This window comes from Podarcis pityusensis (assembly GCF_964106645.2).
Source record: "Podarcis pityusensis genome assembly, chromosome: 2".
Lineage (NCBI taxonomy): Eukaryota > Metazoa > Chordata > Lepidosauria > Squamata > Lacertidae > Podarcis > Podarcis pityusensis.
Window position 1 is genome coordinate 105,813,714 of NC_138029.1, and position 15,488 is coordinate 105,829,201.

A 15,488-nucleotide genomic window follows, 5' to 3' on the forward strand; every position below is an offset into this window, starting at 1 on the left:
ATTTCTCCCCCCTTTTTTTATTAAAGTTTTTCTTGATTTACAAAAGTGTGTGCAATGTCTCTCTCTCGTATTATTATTTTTTTCCATGTATCCTTTTTACAAATCAGTTTCATTTGTTGAGACATTGGGAAGAAAAGGGGGAAAGGGGGGGGGAGAGAGAGAGATGGGTGGGGGTGGGGCCGGGTGGCGATGTTTCTATTTTACTTAATATATGTAGGGTTTGATGTCAGCGTTGCCTGTGCAGGTTCTCTGCTGTTCGCTTGTGTTCCTTCGGTGGTGAGAGAGGTTGGGTTTGGGCCAGGGTGTGGGTGTTCATTTGTGGTTGGCTGCAGTGGTCTTTGTTTTCATGTGTGGGTGGGGTGGGTGGGTGTCATCTTGGCTCCTGTGCTGAGTAACTGCTTCCATGATTCAAAGTCTTGGTTACAAGGCTGCTTGAGCCATTGATGGACATTCAAGGTAAAAGGCCAGAGCGGAAAGAAATCTCTATATTAACCCTATAAGATTTGTTTTGCTGTCCCCCAGAGGCTGGTGGGCTGTGTGAGTCGCAGATTGCATGAGCCTTGGTAGAGATCTCTGCTGGGGTCTCATGCTGGTTGCCTGCTCTAGCCCAGTTTACGTCGTGATACTCCCACAGATTCACAGTATCTTCACTACAGAGAAAGTGGGCGGTTACTAAAAACTGCATTATGTAGAAGTGCGGTGAAAAAGGAAGAAATGCTGCACTTGGGCAAAAAAAATGAGAGGCACATTGAGAGCAGTACATGTGAAAAGGATCTAGGAGTCTTGGTTGACCACAAACTTGACATGAGCCAACAGTGTGACGCGGCAGCTAAAAAAGCCAATGCAATTCTGGGCTGCATCAATAGGAGTATAGCATCTAGATCAAGGGAAGTAATAGTGCCACTGTATTCTGCTCTGGTCAGACCTCACCTGGAGTACTGTGTCCAGTTCTGGGCACCACAGTTCAAGAAGGACACTGACAAACTGGAACGTGTCCAGAGGAGGGCAACCAAAATGGTCAAAGGCCTGGAAACGATGCCTTATGAGGAACGGCTAAGGGAGCTGGGCATGTTTAGCCTGGAGAAGAGGAGGTTAAGGGGTGATATGATAGCCATGTTCAAATATATAAAAGGATGTCACCTAGAGGAGGGAGAAAGGTTGTTTTCTGCTGCTCCAGAGAAGCGGACACGGAGCAATGGATCCAAACTACAAGAAAGAAGATTCCACCTAAACATTAGGAAAAACTTCCTGACAGTAAGAGCTGTTTGACAGTGGAATTTGCTGCCAAGGAGTGTGGTGGAGTCTCCTTCTTTGGAGGTCTTTAAGCAGAGGCTTGACAACCATATGTCAGGAGTGCTCTGATGGTGTTTCCTGCTTGGCAGGGGGTTGGACTCGATGGCCCTTGTGGTCTCTTCCAACTCTATGATTCTATGATTCTATGCTGCCAACCCCCTTGGAAGAGATGACAGAACTCCCCAAAAGTGAAACTTGCCCAGCTCAACGCTAGCCGCTCCTTTGGTTGATTTTTAATCTTCATTAAGAAATATTTCTTCCGTATCCTCCACCCTGAAAAAGAAAACGGCCACGTGATTACCAATAGTTTGATTGAAGTTGCTAAATCAGGGTTTTCATTTTCTACACAAGCCACCTTCAGATAAGCAGATTGGCCAGGCGTGCACCCAACATGACCCCAATTCTCCTGCAGCAATCTGTGTTTTCTATAAACACCAATTAGTTCGGAAAGTCTGTTCCAATACGACCTCATTGTTTCACTGTCTCAAATGAAAAGGAAAGGGACTTTTCACTATCAACTGTACAAATGCACTATTGCATTAAATTGTGTGGACGTGGGTGGTCCTTAAAAATTAATATTTGGGTTATTTGTGTTACGGGCTGATTCATGACCGTTCTCCCCTGTGCTTTTTTTCTGAGGGGTGCGCAGGGGTAAACATACTCCTAAACATTTTGTGAATCTTTGTGCTTTTGTCCATTTACTGTATTTATTTTTCCTGATTTGAAAAAAATGGTGATTTTCTTGAGTCAAAATGAGAGCACCCCTAAACATTTTTTAAAGAAAAAAGGCACTGTTCTCTCTAAATAGTCTGAAGTGAGGCACGCCTATGTATAAACTCACTTCCACCTCTCAAAAGCCACTTGTGCAAACTGTCTTTCAAGCCTTACTTTCCTCTTCTACAACAGAAAATGCAAAGAACCAGAAGTTTACATGAAACAAACTTTCTAATTCATTTTCAAGTTTTAAATGTTAATATAGAGGTGTGTGCATGGAATGTGCATTTGAATAAAATTTAAGTATAACAGAGGGAGGGAGGAAGGCTGTCTCTTGAAAAGGGCCTCAAACTGTAGCAGTGTTCAGATAAAAAGGTAAAGGGACCCCTGACCATTAGGTCCAATCGTGACCGACTCTGGAGTTGCGGCGCTCATCTCGCTTTACTGGCCGAGGGAGCCAGCGTACAGCTTCCGGGTCATGTGGCCAGGATGACTAAGCCGCCTGTGGCGAACCAGAGCAGTGCATGGAAACGCCGTTTACCTTCCCGCCAGAGCAGTACCTATTTATCTACTTGCACTTTGAGGTGATTTCGAACTGCTAGGTTGGCAGAACTACCGCAGTGTTCTGATACACAGCGGTAAATGTCTAGTAAACAGGGGGAACCAATCCAGAAACACATCAGGGTCCACAGTTTGATCCATAGCTGTCAACTTTTCCCTTTTCTTGCAAGGAATCCTATTAGGAATAAGGGAATTTCCCTTAAAAAAAAGGGAAACGTTGACAGCTATGGTTTGATCATCATCACCAACTTAATATATGACACAAGTATTAAACGGTCAAGGCTTAATGGTCAAGGTGACACGGCACAGGAAAAGGGCCCAGATTCGGTCTCTGCCATTACCACTTAGAAGGCTGGAAAAAGCTTTTATGGAAGGCTAACCTAGAGGAGGACTAAATTAGCAACTGCACGATTATTATTTTTTAAGTAAACAGAAGGCATGGAGGGGGGCAATCTGGATCAAGGCTAGGAGGGAAGGGTAGAGGAATTTAACCCTGCCCTCTGCCCCTTGTTTACATTGCAAAGAATGCTTCCACTAGTGCAATCGGACCACGGCAGAGAACAAAATCCCTCTTTGTGCCTGATATTTTGCATGAAGGTATCATGTCTAGGTATCATGTCTGCTGCTGCTGCTGCTATTCAGAGGACACTCAATTGGGTTGGATAAGCCGACAGCACATTTCTGTGGTTTGTGGCGCAATCGCTTTACCTAGCGAGCAAAAAACTCTTACCGATATCCTTTAGAGGTTCCACCACTTCCCACTTTGGCTCTGACCGAAAGAACATCGAAACGTGCTGTAAGGCAATCTCTGCAAAGAGAATTTTGGGTGGCCGTTAGGTACACATATTAACAAGTGTCAGTGGTGAAGCTGTTACCTTATAACGTTTCACACAAGAGAGCAAAACCCTCTCCTCGGAGGGTTCTTTTCCACTCTAGTTCAACTTAAATGCACACACTTCCTGGGATTTTATTTAAAACCAGAGTACTAGGCACCACAAAGTAAATATTTTATATGGGTATAACAGGTGACAACCCCACCACCAAAAAGAGGCTGTTGGTAGGCTTCCATGAGGGCAAAACTCAACAAAGACTAAAACACTCTATTTAAGAAGAGGCGTCCCTAGATCAGGAGTGAGGAACCTGTGGTCCTCTAGCTATTGTTGGACTACAACTCCCATCAGTCCCAGAGAGAATGGATGATTGACAGGGATGGTGGGAGCTGGAGTTCAATAATATCTGGAGACTCACAGGTTCCCCATCCCTGCCCTAGATAAAATAATTTTTCTCTCAAGGTAGCCTGGTGTTGAAATCAGGAACGGCAATCCTAATCGTCAACATCTAACAACCCTGGTAGTTTTCCGTGTGAGGCCCTTTCAGAGGCCCAGAGAGGCCTAGGTCATTTCAGGCTTTTGAGGTCCTTAGCAACAACAACAACAACAACAACAACAACAACAACAACAACAACAACAAAATGACACATGGAAATAAAATAAGACACCAAAATATTCTGCCACTATAACAGATAGATTTTAAATATTCATAAATGTTAATAAAACCTTTTTCAAGTAACAACAACAACAAAGTTTTTTACCATGTCACATCTTTTTTTGCTTAAATTTGCAGGTCTAAACAACGTGTGTGTGTGTGTGTGTGTGTGTGTGTGTGTGTGTGTGTGTGATGCTCACAAAAACAAGTTGTGAAACTTATCAAATGCCCCAAAGTTAACAAGTTTCTAAATCTGAGGCTCTGGCCAAATAACCCTGCCCTTCTTGACTGGCCCTTGTCTAACTTGCGGGGTGAGGGGCCTACTGAAAAAAGGACACAAGCATCTGTATAATGTGTGAAATCAGATGTGCTAGATAAAAAAATATATTTGACTTCTGAAGTAAGAGTCAACCAAGGATGCTATAATCTCTTTAGAAGTCTCTCTTATCTACAAGGACACTGTTAAGCCTACAAAAAGGATATTCTCTGTCATTTGTCTGGAATATTTGCTATTCGATACATTTCCTTTCATGCGTGCACACGCACACAAAATGGCCATGTGCCTAGTTTACAGTTTTCTATGAAGACAAATATTCTGTGAATCAGCACGGAAGGTTGCATCACAGTAGGCAGCGAGAAGCCGAGGAAATCAAAAGTTAAAAACAACATTCCGTTCTCACGTTGCCCACTGTGCTCAGGTGTTTCATCTCTAAGGATGAAAGAAGTGCGCAGTGGGAGATGAGGCCTTGAACTGTGAAATGTTTAAGCAGAACAGCCTAACAAGGACTACTACAAGGACGACTGCAGCAGGCATTTCCATGAGCTGGTGGGCTAAAGAAAGAACAGGGCACTTTTCCGTTCCTTAGTTTAGATTTGAAATGTATGGGGGTCTCTTGCTGTAGTCCTAATATTCCCTCAGATAAATGGGGGGGGGGGAGAGCTGTGAAAGTCTGGCTAAGTAATCATGAAATGTAAAATACTACCCATACCCAAAGCCTGCTTACACCCACAGAAGATGGGCAAATCTTGGGCAGAAGAGTTGCAGAGGCAGGACTCCCAGTAACACTTAGAAGACAATTTGCCGGTGAAGTTTCTCAGTGTTGCAGAAGGCCCTTGCTGCTGAAGAAAACAATGTCCTGGTTCACATATCATTACGATAAACCATGTTTCATGTTGTCCAAACCAGGGTTCATAGTTTATTCCTCTCCTAACAAACCACAGGCAGTAGCCAAACCGATGACACAAGAAGCCAAAAGTTGTGGTTTTTAATATGCTTTAGATGAACAGCCACTTGTTGTGTCATCCCTACATGGAACAACTGTGGTAAATCTGTTCTCTAGTTGGTGGAAATAAGCCAGCTTCAAACCATAGTATATATGCAGCAGTATTATCCTCCTCCTCCTCCTCCTCCTCCTCCTCCTCCTCCTCCTCCTCCTCACCATCTCTTTTTTGATGCAAATGGTTGATCTGCTTCAATGGCCTATTGAACGCTCTGGTCCTAGGTGTGCAAGACTCTTATACAATGGCTTCATGAAGGACCTAGATGTTATAACCATTGGTTCAGCTGCTCCAGTGTCAAAATACAGACTTGTAAAACGATCAGCTAAAGTGCTATGGTCCAATAGGGGCTGAAATCCAGGGCAACCATGTGCTAAATAAATGCTGAATTGTACTAACATTATGGGGTTGTTGTTGTTTACAGAGCTTCTCACTTTAAAGCCACTTTTCTTTTTAAAACAGAGAGCTGCAGGTATAAATGCTTTTGCTTTGAACTGCTCATCACTTCCTTCAGGAAATACATCAAAACTATATTGCCAGGCTGTGACATGGACCACTTTCAAGTTACCAGTCTCCTGAATTCAAAGGATGTCTCAAGTATTCTGAGGCTGCAATCCTGCACTCAGCTTTAAACACTTTTACAAGGCAATCCGATGCGTGTCTACTAAATAAGTACAGTGGTACCTCGCAAGACGAATGCCTCGCAAGACGGAAAACTCGCAAAACGAAAGGGTTTTTTGTTTTTTGAGCTGCTTCGCAAGACGATTTTCCCTATGGGCTTGCTTCGCAAGACGGAAACGTCTTGCAAGTTTGTTTCCTTTTTCTTAACACCATTAATACAGTTGCGACTTGACTCATAGCACGCGGTGTGGTAGCCTTTTTTGAGGTTTTTGAAGACTTTGGTGATTTTTGAAGCTTTTCCAAAACTTTTCCGACACCGTGCTTCGCAAGACGAAAAAAATCGCAAGACGACAAAACTCGCGGAACGAATTAATTTCGTCTTGCGAGGCACCACTGTACCAGCCTTAAGAAGAGAATTTCAGTGTCCCAAGCTTGGGACCCCTAGACTGCAGTCCATGACAGTAAGTTCAGCTTCCCTACATCCGTATTATCCCCTCCTCTCTTCGACAAGGATACACAGATTTCAGTCGGAAGTCAACTGTTTCAAGCCCTTGCATTATTATGGAAGAAGGGTAACTCCTTAGGAGCTATAGTGGGCAATGTGGATTGATCCTCCAACCCCAAAAAAGGAGAAGGGTGAAGTCCTCCTGCCTTAACTGTTGGGCTGAAGGACTTTCCAATGAAAACAAGCAAAGAAATTTCCAAAATAGCCTACTTACCAGTGTAGTTTACAGAGTAATTGTTTGGATCCAAAAATTTCTTGACCAATTCACAGTTGGACAGAATGTGATTGGAAGTAATTGCATTGAGATAGTTCTGGAGTCCTTTCTGTCTTTCAGCTATGAATTCACGATCCATATTTCCAATCAACTTTTTGGGAGGAAGAGGTAGACTGAGAGCAGATATCTTCAAAAACAAAAGTTGCAGAAGAGGTACAGTGTAAGAGAACTGCAGTAGTTACTATAAAAATTCCATTAAGCAGTCGGTTTCCATTCAATTAAACGGCCTCATGTACTTCCCTTCCCCCAGAGGAGCGACAGAGACTTTCACTTCTATATTTGATTTACCACTGCTTAGGGTTAGTTATGAACCCTAATCTTGGCTATACTTGGTTGAAACAAGTCCACTTCATAATCCATTGTTTGAAGTTGGCTTGTTTAATGCAAACCATAATTCGGATTAACCAGGGTTTATTGAGCTCAGATGAAATGCTGGTCAAAAACAGAAGCAAAAGCCCTTTTTGCTCCAAGCATCGCCAGAGGAGAAGAAGAGAAAGAGGAGTTCCCTGCAGCTCATTCCCATCACGGTATACTATAGCAAGCGATGCTTTTATCATGACATTCAAACACAACCGCTGACATGTAACTGAAATTTGGTCATTAACAAACCCAGACCAGAGGGAATTAAGCAACCCTGAGTATTTACCCAGAAATACCTGAGTATGTACCCAGATTAGTTAATAATAATAATAATAATAATAATAAATAAATTTTATTTATACCCCGCCCTCCCTGGCCTAGAGCCGGGCTCAGGGCGGCTAACACCAGTAAAATTACAGTAAAAACATAACAGGAAAAAAAAACCCAATTTAAAATACAGGTTAAAATGCAATTTAAAATGCAGCCTCATTTTAAAAGTAGCCCATAGATCAAAACCATAAGGGGAGGGAAACATAAGGGTCAGACCGAGTCCAAACCAAAGGCCAGGCGGAACAGCTCTGTCTTGCAGGCCCTGCGGAAAGATTTCAAGTCCCGCAGGGCCTTAGTCTCTTGTGACAGAGCGTTCCACCAAGTTGGGGCCAGTACTGAAAAGGCCCTGGCCCTAGTTGAGACCAAGTTAACCACCTTGCGACTTGGGACCTCCCAAATGTTATTCCTAAATACACTAAAAGGCCTGGTTTGGATGTCAAAGCACAGTTAAAAACAAACCATAGTTTGATGCGAATGAGCAGCCCACTTATGCAAGCTGTTGAAACGTTCTTGCTCTGCTCATCCCACGCTCGTACTGCTGTAGGACTGCAGAGAAACAAGGCAGAGTGTGGCTTGCCATGATGTCTGAACCCAGGTTTATGGCTTCTTGCCCCCCTGCAAACACACCACAAGCAGTAAGCCGAGCACAGACCTTGGCTACCTGCTCCAACCGCCTGCCACAACCACCACCAGGATTCAAAAGATAGTTGTGTGTGTGTGTGTGTACATATAGAAAGCTTTTCAGTCTCAATAACTCTGAAGAAGTGTAGAACAGTCTACAACAGCCTTTCTCAACCTGTGGGTCCCCAGATGTTGTTGAGCTACAACTCCCATCATCCCTAACTAGCAAGGCCAGAGCTCAGGGATGAAGGGAGTTGTAGTCCAACAACATCTGGGGACCCACAGGTTGAGAACCACTGGTCTACAACATCCATAAATAAGCACAACAAGATAAAATATCAGCATCTCAAACATAATGGCAAACAGACAACAGCAGCGGCTGGAACAATTCAATTCTCCTAGAAAGGCTGAAAAAAAGAGGACAGGTTTCACCACCTGCTGTTTTGTAGTCCTTTGCTACTAGGAGTTTGAACCATGTCCAGCAATGCCCCACCACAAAATGACCCAACATACAGAAGTCAGTGATTCTGATTAAAGCTTTATAATAATCCACTAGCCAAAGAAAGTACAGTTTTAAGACTGACAGCATGGTATCTCAATGGCAAAACCTTTCTCGGGAAACAGAAAGAGGATGGACTGCGAGAGTCGTCATTTCATTTTGCAACGGAAATTACAAAACGCCTTCCCGGCCTGAACGGAATTTGATTCTTGCTCTTCGTGCAAAAAGCAAAGGGTCAAAGATCCTACAGTTCCCAGGGCAAACAAGAAGTGCTAAGGTCAGAATGCACTGCTACCTATTTATGCCATCCCAGTGTTGCACAATATGTCTGCCTGCCTAAATGACGTTGGCAATATTTACAATGCCAGGGCAATGGAGTGGAAGTATCTCAGATGCTTTAAAAAAAAAAAGTTGTCTCCAAGATGGACATAATTCAAAATTTTGTATAAGACACCTAAGCAGAATCAGCATCAAGTTTAACCTGCTGGGGAGTGCAGGGTGTTGTGGGGGGCCCTAAACAGTTGCCCGAGTGGTTCCCCCTTATTTTTTGTTTGTTTGTTTAAACTTGTTTTTTTCATGTGCTGTTTTTCGAAGAATTATCAGTCCATACGGAGGAAACAGGAAGGAAGGTTCACAACATTAGTAAGTACCACAGAATTGCTTCTTCCTTCCCCAGAAAAACTTTTGCTGAGCTCATTCACTTCTCAGGCAGTGATTTACTATCACCATCCTGCTGAACTGACACATATATTACAGTCTGCTTTGCAATGAAGACTTGGCTTGTCAAACAGATCCCCCCCCCCTTTTTTTTTTAATCTACTGCCATTACTGTTTTAACCAGTGGTTAAATTGCTGGTTTTATCTTCTTTTGTGTTTTATAGGACTGAGCCACGCTGTATTTTATCTTGTTCGTTGTTATAACTGCCTTGAGCCACAGTGTGTCAAAAGACAGGATATGAATGTAAATAAAGTGATCCTTGAATTTGAAAATGCCCAGTGCTGATCTTTAAAACCACCCTGGAGACAGCAGTACTTTTGAAATACAAACCATCTCTTCACATCAGTATAGGGGGGGGGGGAATCAATATTTTTAATACATATGAAATCCATTTAAAGGACTTAAAATGAATGGACTTCTCTCCAATCGTCTATTGTACTGAAAATTTGGCACACCACACATAGAGAACAGGCACAAGGTAGTCATTGTAGTTCTACTGGCTTGTTTTGTTGGAATCATCAGGGTAGGACTTTGCCGATTGAGGACGGCCCCCAAACATAGCACAGCTGGCTTACTACGTTTTGAAGCAATGTAAAATAATACTTAATTTCCCCCTAAAGGAGGAGGGCCCGATAAGATCATTATGCCATGCTGCCAAAATTACTTAACTGCGCCATTTGTTTTGCATATTACCGTCCACGAGACTGCCTTAACAGAATTCTTGCTCCATTTGTATCTCACAGAGAATGCGAGAAGAGCCAAAGGGTCTGCTGAAACCCACTTGACAAAATTCTGCAATCACTAACTTCCCACTTCTGCCTAGAAGTCACTGAACAGTTCTTTAACATACATCCTCTTCCCCTGTACTTTCCCACGCACGCTTAAAAAGAATTCAATGTTCTGGGAAAGCACAAGCACACAGTAGCTGCAGTGTTTGAAAAATGAAGGAATGCTACTCAGCGGCAAGGAAATACATCACGCGATAAAACAGCACCAGAAAGTACTTCGGAAAGGAACAAAACGACTGCATACACTGCATAGTTTTTTTAAAAAGCACATTATGACTTCTGCTTTTGTAAGAAATAGACGTTTTGACCACAGAAGATGAATCAAGTTAAACTGAGTGTCTGCCACTCTGCCCGTCTTCAATGGGTTGCACAAAACGTTACTAGGAACAGTTTTTTTCCATAGAGTACTTTAATACAGTGGTACCTCGGGTTAAGAACTTAATTCGTTCTGGAGGTCCGTTCTTAACCTGAAACTGTTCTTAACTTGAGGTACCATTTTAGCTAATGGGGGCTCCTGCTGCCACCACCCCGCCACCGCGCGATTTCTGTTCTCATCCTGAAGCAAAGCTCTTAACCCAAGGCACTATTTCTGGGTTAGCGGAGTCTGTAACCTGAAGCATCTGTAACCTGAAGCATCTGTAACCCGAGGTACCACTGTAGTTTGAATTAGCAGGTCTGTTTCTTCAGTCTGTACACCTTTGCCTGTTCAAAAGTTTGTCTTTTCGTTAGCTGGGTTCATTTGTCTTGTTTAACTATGGTTTAATGGATCAATGTGCTGGCAACACGCTGCTCCAAAATCCTCAACTTCCCCTGCTCTTGGCTATGCCACGCCAGAAACAGCAATGCTTTGGCTTATCAGATCGTCTGAACCTGGGGCGCAAGGTTCACATCTCTCCAAACAAACCACACACCTGGGTATCACCAACAGGACTAGCCAAGGTTTTGTTGCGCCCAGCGTGCTGCAGCCAGGAGAAAAGCAGGAACTCTGAGCAGCAGGCCTCAGCATACCACTCACTCCCGTTAAACCACCGTTAAACATTAACTCTTGTTTAACAAAACGTGCAAACACACGGCATCCATTCACATATGCAAAAGTGACTTCACAAAACACACAGTAAAGATACGGTCAGGAGCTCATCCTACACTCAAGTAGGACCCTGGCAGAGACACATGCCCGACTGGCATGTTCCCTCCCTCCTGGTTGATCGTTTGGGAGCTTCAAAAGCTTTCTTCAGCCTGAACATCACAGCGACCGATGCCAACCAACACTGGCACACTTAGGGATTCGCAGAGTCTTCGCAGCTTGCATGACAGATCTCAGCAACTCAGCATTTTGGCTAATCTACTTTATTTACATATAAACACACACGGAGCACTGCAACATGGCTCCCTCTCTCTCTAGCATCAGACAGCAAAGAGAAAGAACAAAGGACAACAGTCCCACTTCACGGAACACAGTAACACAAACATCCAGTCTCCGTCACTTCCCACTCTGTGGAGTCAAAACACACACCGTCATGTGATAGACAAAAATCCCATGACTGTAGTCATGGAGCAGGAATTCTAACAGAAACTTGAGGAATTTGATCTTTGTGACTTCTCAAGTGAACTGTCCTGATCCACACTTCCAGGACTAATGCGAAGATCAAAAAACTTAGCTGTCCATTGGATAACACCAGCCCACTTTGCTGCTTGAGGCAAAACAGAAAGTGCTGCTCCGTGGTTGCTGCGGTCACCAGCACTGCCATACCTGCACCCGCCGCTTGCCCTGCCACTACCACCACCACCTGCCCACCCTGCTGCCTCCACTACTGGGGAAGAAACAGTGCTGCCATTGGCACCAATTTGGGGTGAGATCTTGGTGTTTGGGGACCGCTGAGATCCTGCCCAAAATCAGCACTGCTTCCCCACTGCTGGTGGAGATGGCAGTGTTCCCACAGGGGTGCCACCGCCTGAGGCAGTGGCCCTACCCCACCTAATGGTTGCGCCAGCCCTGGATTTCACACTTCCCAAATTTCCAACATGCTTCTTGGCTCAAAAAAGTATCAAAACACTCTTCGAGATCCGTATATTGAATATGACTTTGAAATGCAGATTTTGGCGCAGAGCTGCTGCTTCTTCTTTTGATGCAGATTAATGCAGAAAACATGTCAAAACAGATTTGTGGCTGAGACGAGCAGAAGTGACAGGGAACAGACACAGACTGAATTCTCTAGCCCTAAATTCCAATTATAGTGGTACCTTGGGTTAAGTACTTAATTTGTTCCAGAGGTCAGTTCTTAACCTGAAACTGTTCTTAACCTGAAGCACCACTTTAGCTAATGGGGCCTCCTGCTGCTGCTGTGCCGCCAGAGCACGATTTCTGTTCTCATCCTGAAGCAAAGTTCTTAACCCAAGGTACTATTTCTGGGTTAGCGGAGTCTGTAACCTGAAGCGTATGTAACCTGAAGCATATGTAACCCAAGGTACCACTGTAGTTTTCATACAGCAACAAAAAACAAACAAACCTCTTACCTGCAAACTATTATTCAGCAAATCGAAGTCACTGTATCTTCTTATAATCTACAAAAGCAACACAGAATTAGTGCCGGTACCACACATTCTAATACAACTGGGTATCGACAATCCCATTCTATGGGTACAATTGTGGCAGGAGCCAGGATCACAAAGATGCAAAACCTCCAAGGAGAACTAGAGAAATCTCTCTCTGGGCATGCTGCAATCACTCTATAGGAGCAAAGCATTGCTTCCATTACATGTACACAAGTTTACGGGGGCTTGGGCTGCCCCAGCGGCATGGATTTGTAGTGATCCTTCTTATATCTGGGCTTACATAAAAATAAATTGTCAGCGGAGGAACGTAAATAAGAGCCTAATTTTATTAAGGTTTCAATGTACAGGTGTTTCCCTTTTGAGTATTGCTGGCTTCTGGTTTAGGGAAAAACAGATTGCTCTTTCCAGAAATCTTCACATCACGGAATTTGGAATTTCAGGAGGGGCGCCACGCATTAAATGGTAATAGCACTTCCGATTCTGGGTACAACAGCATTTCGCACAACCAACATTCAGAGTGTGAACAACAGGCTTGTGTCTTTAAGCCCCTTGGAATGCACACATTAAGGAGTCACACCCAACCAGACTTCTCCAGCTTGCATACTTGGATGTTTAAGGATGCTCACCCAAGAGCACATGCTAACAGTATGCAAGCAGACTGAAAAGAAGAAAAGAGTCATATAAGCTTTCTCAGCTGGCAAGTGGGAAATCTGGCAGCTGCCCATGTCCTTCTAGGCCACAGTTTTAGGGTCTCTCCCCTACATTTCTCTCTTCCTTCAGAAGAGATTTGAGTCATCTCTGGTGCCTTCTATTCTAATTATTATTATTATTTATTTATTTATACCCCGCCCATTTGGCTGGGTTTCTCCAGCCACTCTGGGTGGCTCCCAACAGAATATTAAAAATAGAATCAAACACTAAAAGCTTCCCTAAACAGGGCTGCCTTCAGATGTCTTCTAAAAGTCAGAGAGTTGTTTATTTCCTTGACATCTGATGGGAGGGCATTCCACAGGATTGGGAGCCACCACTGAGAAGGCCCTCTGCCTGGTTCCTGTAACCTCACAGGGAGGGAACCGCTAGAAGGCCCTCAGCACTGGACCTCAGCTGGCTGAGCGATGGGGGTGGAGACGCTCCTTCAGCTACTTGCTCTCTGCGCTTGCAGCATACTTTAGTATTGATTGAAATGGGGTAGGTGTGGGAAATCAGTATGAGTTTGGCTCCTTTTTACAGTCTCATGAACATGAAGAAGAAGAAGAAAGCATCACAGTGGTGCACTTTCAGGATCTAAACACTGATGCGTCTAATTTGAACCAACTGGATGAGACCAAAGAAGAATCTGCATGCAGAAAAGAACATACAGGAACAATTCACCAAGCCCACATGCTGCTGAATAGCTTCTTTCGTCCCAAAAAAAAGAAGAAGTTATGCATAGACGCATCTTGTCAGTGCTCAATTGACAAGGGAGCCTTTTACTGTGTTCCCTGTAAAATCCAATTAACAAAATGCATTTCCTTATGTCAGAGGTTAACAAGTTACCTGCCAACTGTTTTCCATGGAAATCCCTCTTTGCACACGAATGATGTATTCCTAGGAAGGAGAAGAAAACCCAATTAGAAAGCAGAGATCACACGTGACAATTTGTCCATTTGAAACCTATTCATGCTTTTACGGTAATCTAAATCTGCCCATTTGTTGTAAGACCACGCTGCCCCCCACCCCATTAACGATATCTTGTGACCCTTACGGTTTTTTCAAGGCTATGCAGAGCTCTGCATTTTGCTCTCTCTTCTCTGTGCTTCCCTTTCACCCCATCTGATTTATTTCGTTTCCCTGCTTCACACACTCTTTTATGTTTTGCATTATGCCCCACTCAATGACAGCTGCACTCCTCTCTTGTCAAACAAACGCTGAAAACAGCAAAACAAGAAACCAAGTCATCCAAACTATCTCAGCCACTGTCCTGCAGGAAGGGACCATGTTATTTCCGCCTACTGTACCAGAATACCCCCACTAAGTGGAGCTATGCAAGTATCTCTACGCTAAGAGAATTGCACACATTTATTAACTACTTAAGTGCTTGAAGTTTACTCAGTAAACCAAAAAGCAAGACACATCCTACCCAAGCCATGAGTAGCAAAAGAAAGAGAAGTGCTCTCCAGAGAACTAAAGTACAGTGGTACCTCGGGTTAAGTACTTAATTCGTTCCGGAGGTCCGTTCTTAACCTAAAACGGTTCTTATCCTGAAGCACCACTTTAGCTAATGGGGCCTCCTGCTGCCGCCGCGCCGCTGGAGCACGATTTCTGTTCTCATCCTGAAGCAAAGTTCTTAACCCGAGGTACTATTTCTGGGTTAGCGGAGTCTGTAACCTGAAGCGTATGTAACCTGAAGCGTATGTAACCTGAGGTACCACTGTAGAAGCCATTTATTTCTATTCGTTACGGCCTCCTCCTTACGTCGGGGCAATCTCAGGTTGCCCATTTCATTTATTTTTCGTTTCAGATTTTAAACACAGATCCCCGGAGCACACTCGAGACTTTAATTGCAAAAAGGTACATCTCTACCCAAAACTGCTCATTAATGAGTTTTTTTCGAGCAAGTTTTAAAGCAGCTTTATCACATGGTTATTCTGGACCCAAAGCAGAGACAGAAGAGGAGGCACAGCTAGAACAACTGAAGGCAGAGGGGGAAATTTGCTCTCTCTCGCTATGCATTTGCTGCTGCTTTCTCTGCAAAAGAAGGGAGCTGTGGGATCACACAAAAACACAAACACAAACACACTGCTTTACAGCAGTGTGACCCTGGACTTCTTGCTGGAAGGGGGAGATTTAAACCAAAAGACCACTGAACATTAAAAAATATGGTTTGAGTTTTCATTTTTTTCTGCTAG

The 15,488-nt window shown here is 43.7% G+C and overlaps 1 protein-coding gene across 6 annotated transcripts in view; it reads right to left on the bottom strand.

The window, feature by feature from the left end:
- The window catches only part of PXK (PX domain containing serine/threonine kinase like), a 49,499-nt gene that overhangs the window by 22,978 nt on the left and 11,033 nt on the right, over positions 1 to 15,488 (bottom strand). For all 6 annotated transcript variants that reach the window (XM_080995751.1, XM_080995752.1, XM_080995749.1 and 3 more), the window contains exons 2-6: positions 14,137 to 14,187; positions 12,562 to 12,609; positions 6,672 to 6,858; positions 3,299 to 3,376; positions 1,493 to 1,566 (exon numbers count right to left, since the gene is read on the bottom strand). In XM_080995751.1, coding sequence (XP_080851877.1) covers positions 1,493 to 1,566; positions 3,299 to 3,376; positions 6,672 to 6,858; positions 12,562 to 12,609; positions 14,137 to 14,187 — 438 coding nt within the window. The remainder of the gene's footprint in view (positions 1 to 1,492; positions 1,567 to 3,298; positions 3,377 to 6,671; positions 6,859 to 12,561; positions 12,610 to 14,136; positions 14,188 to 15,488) is intronic.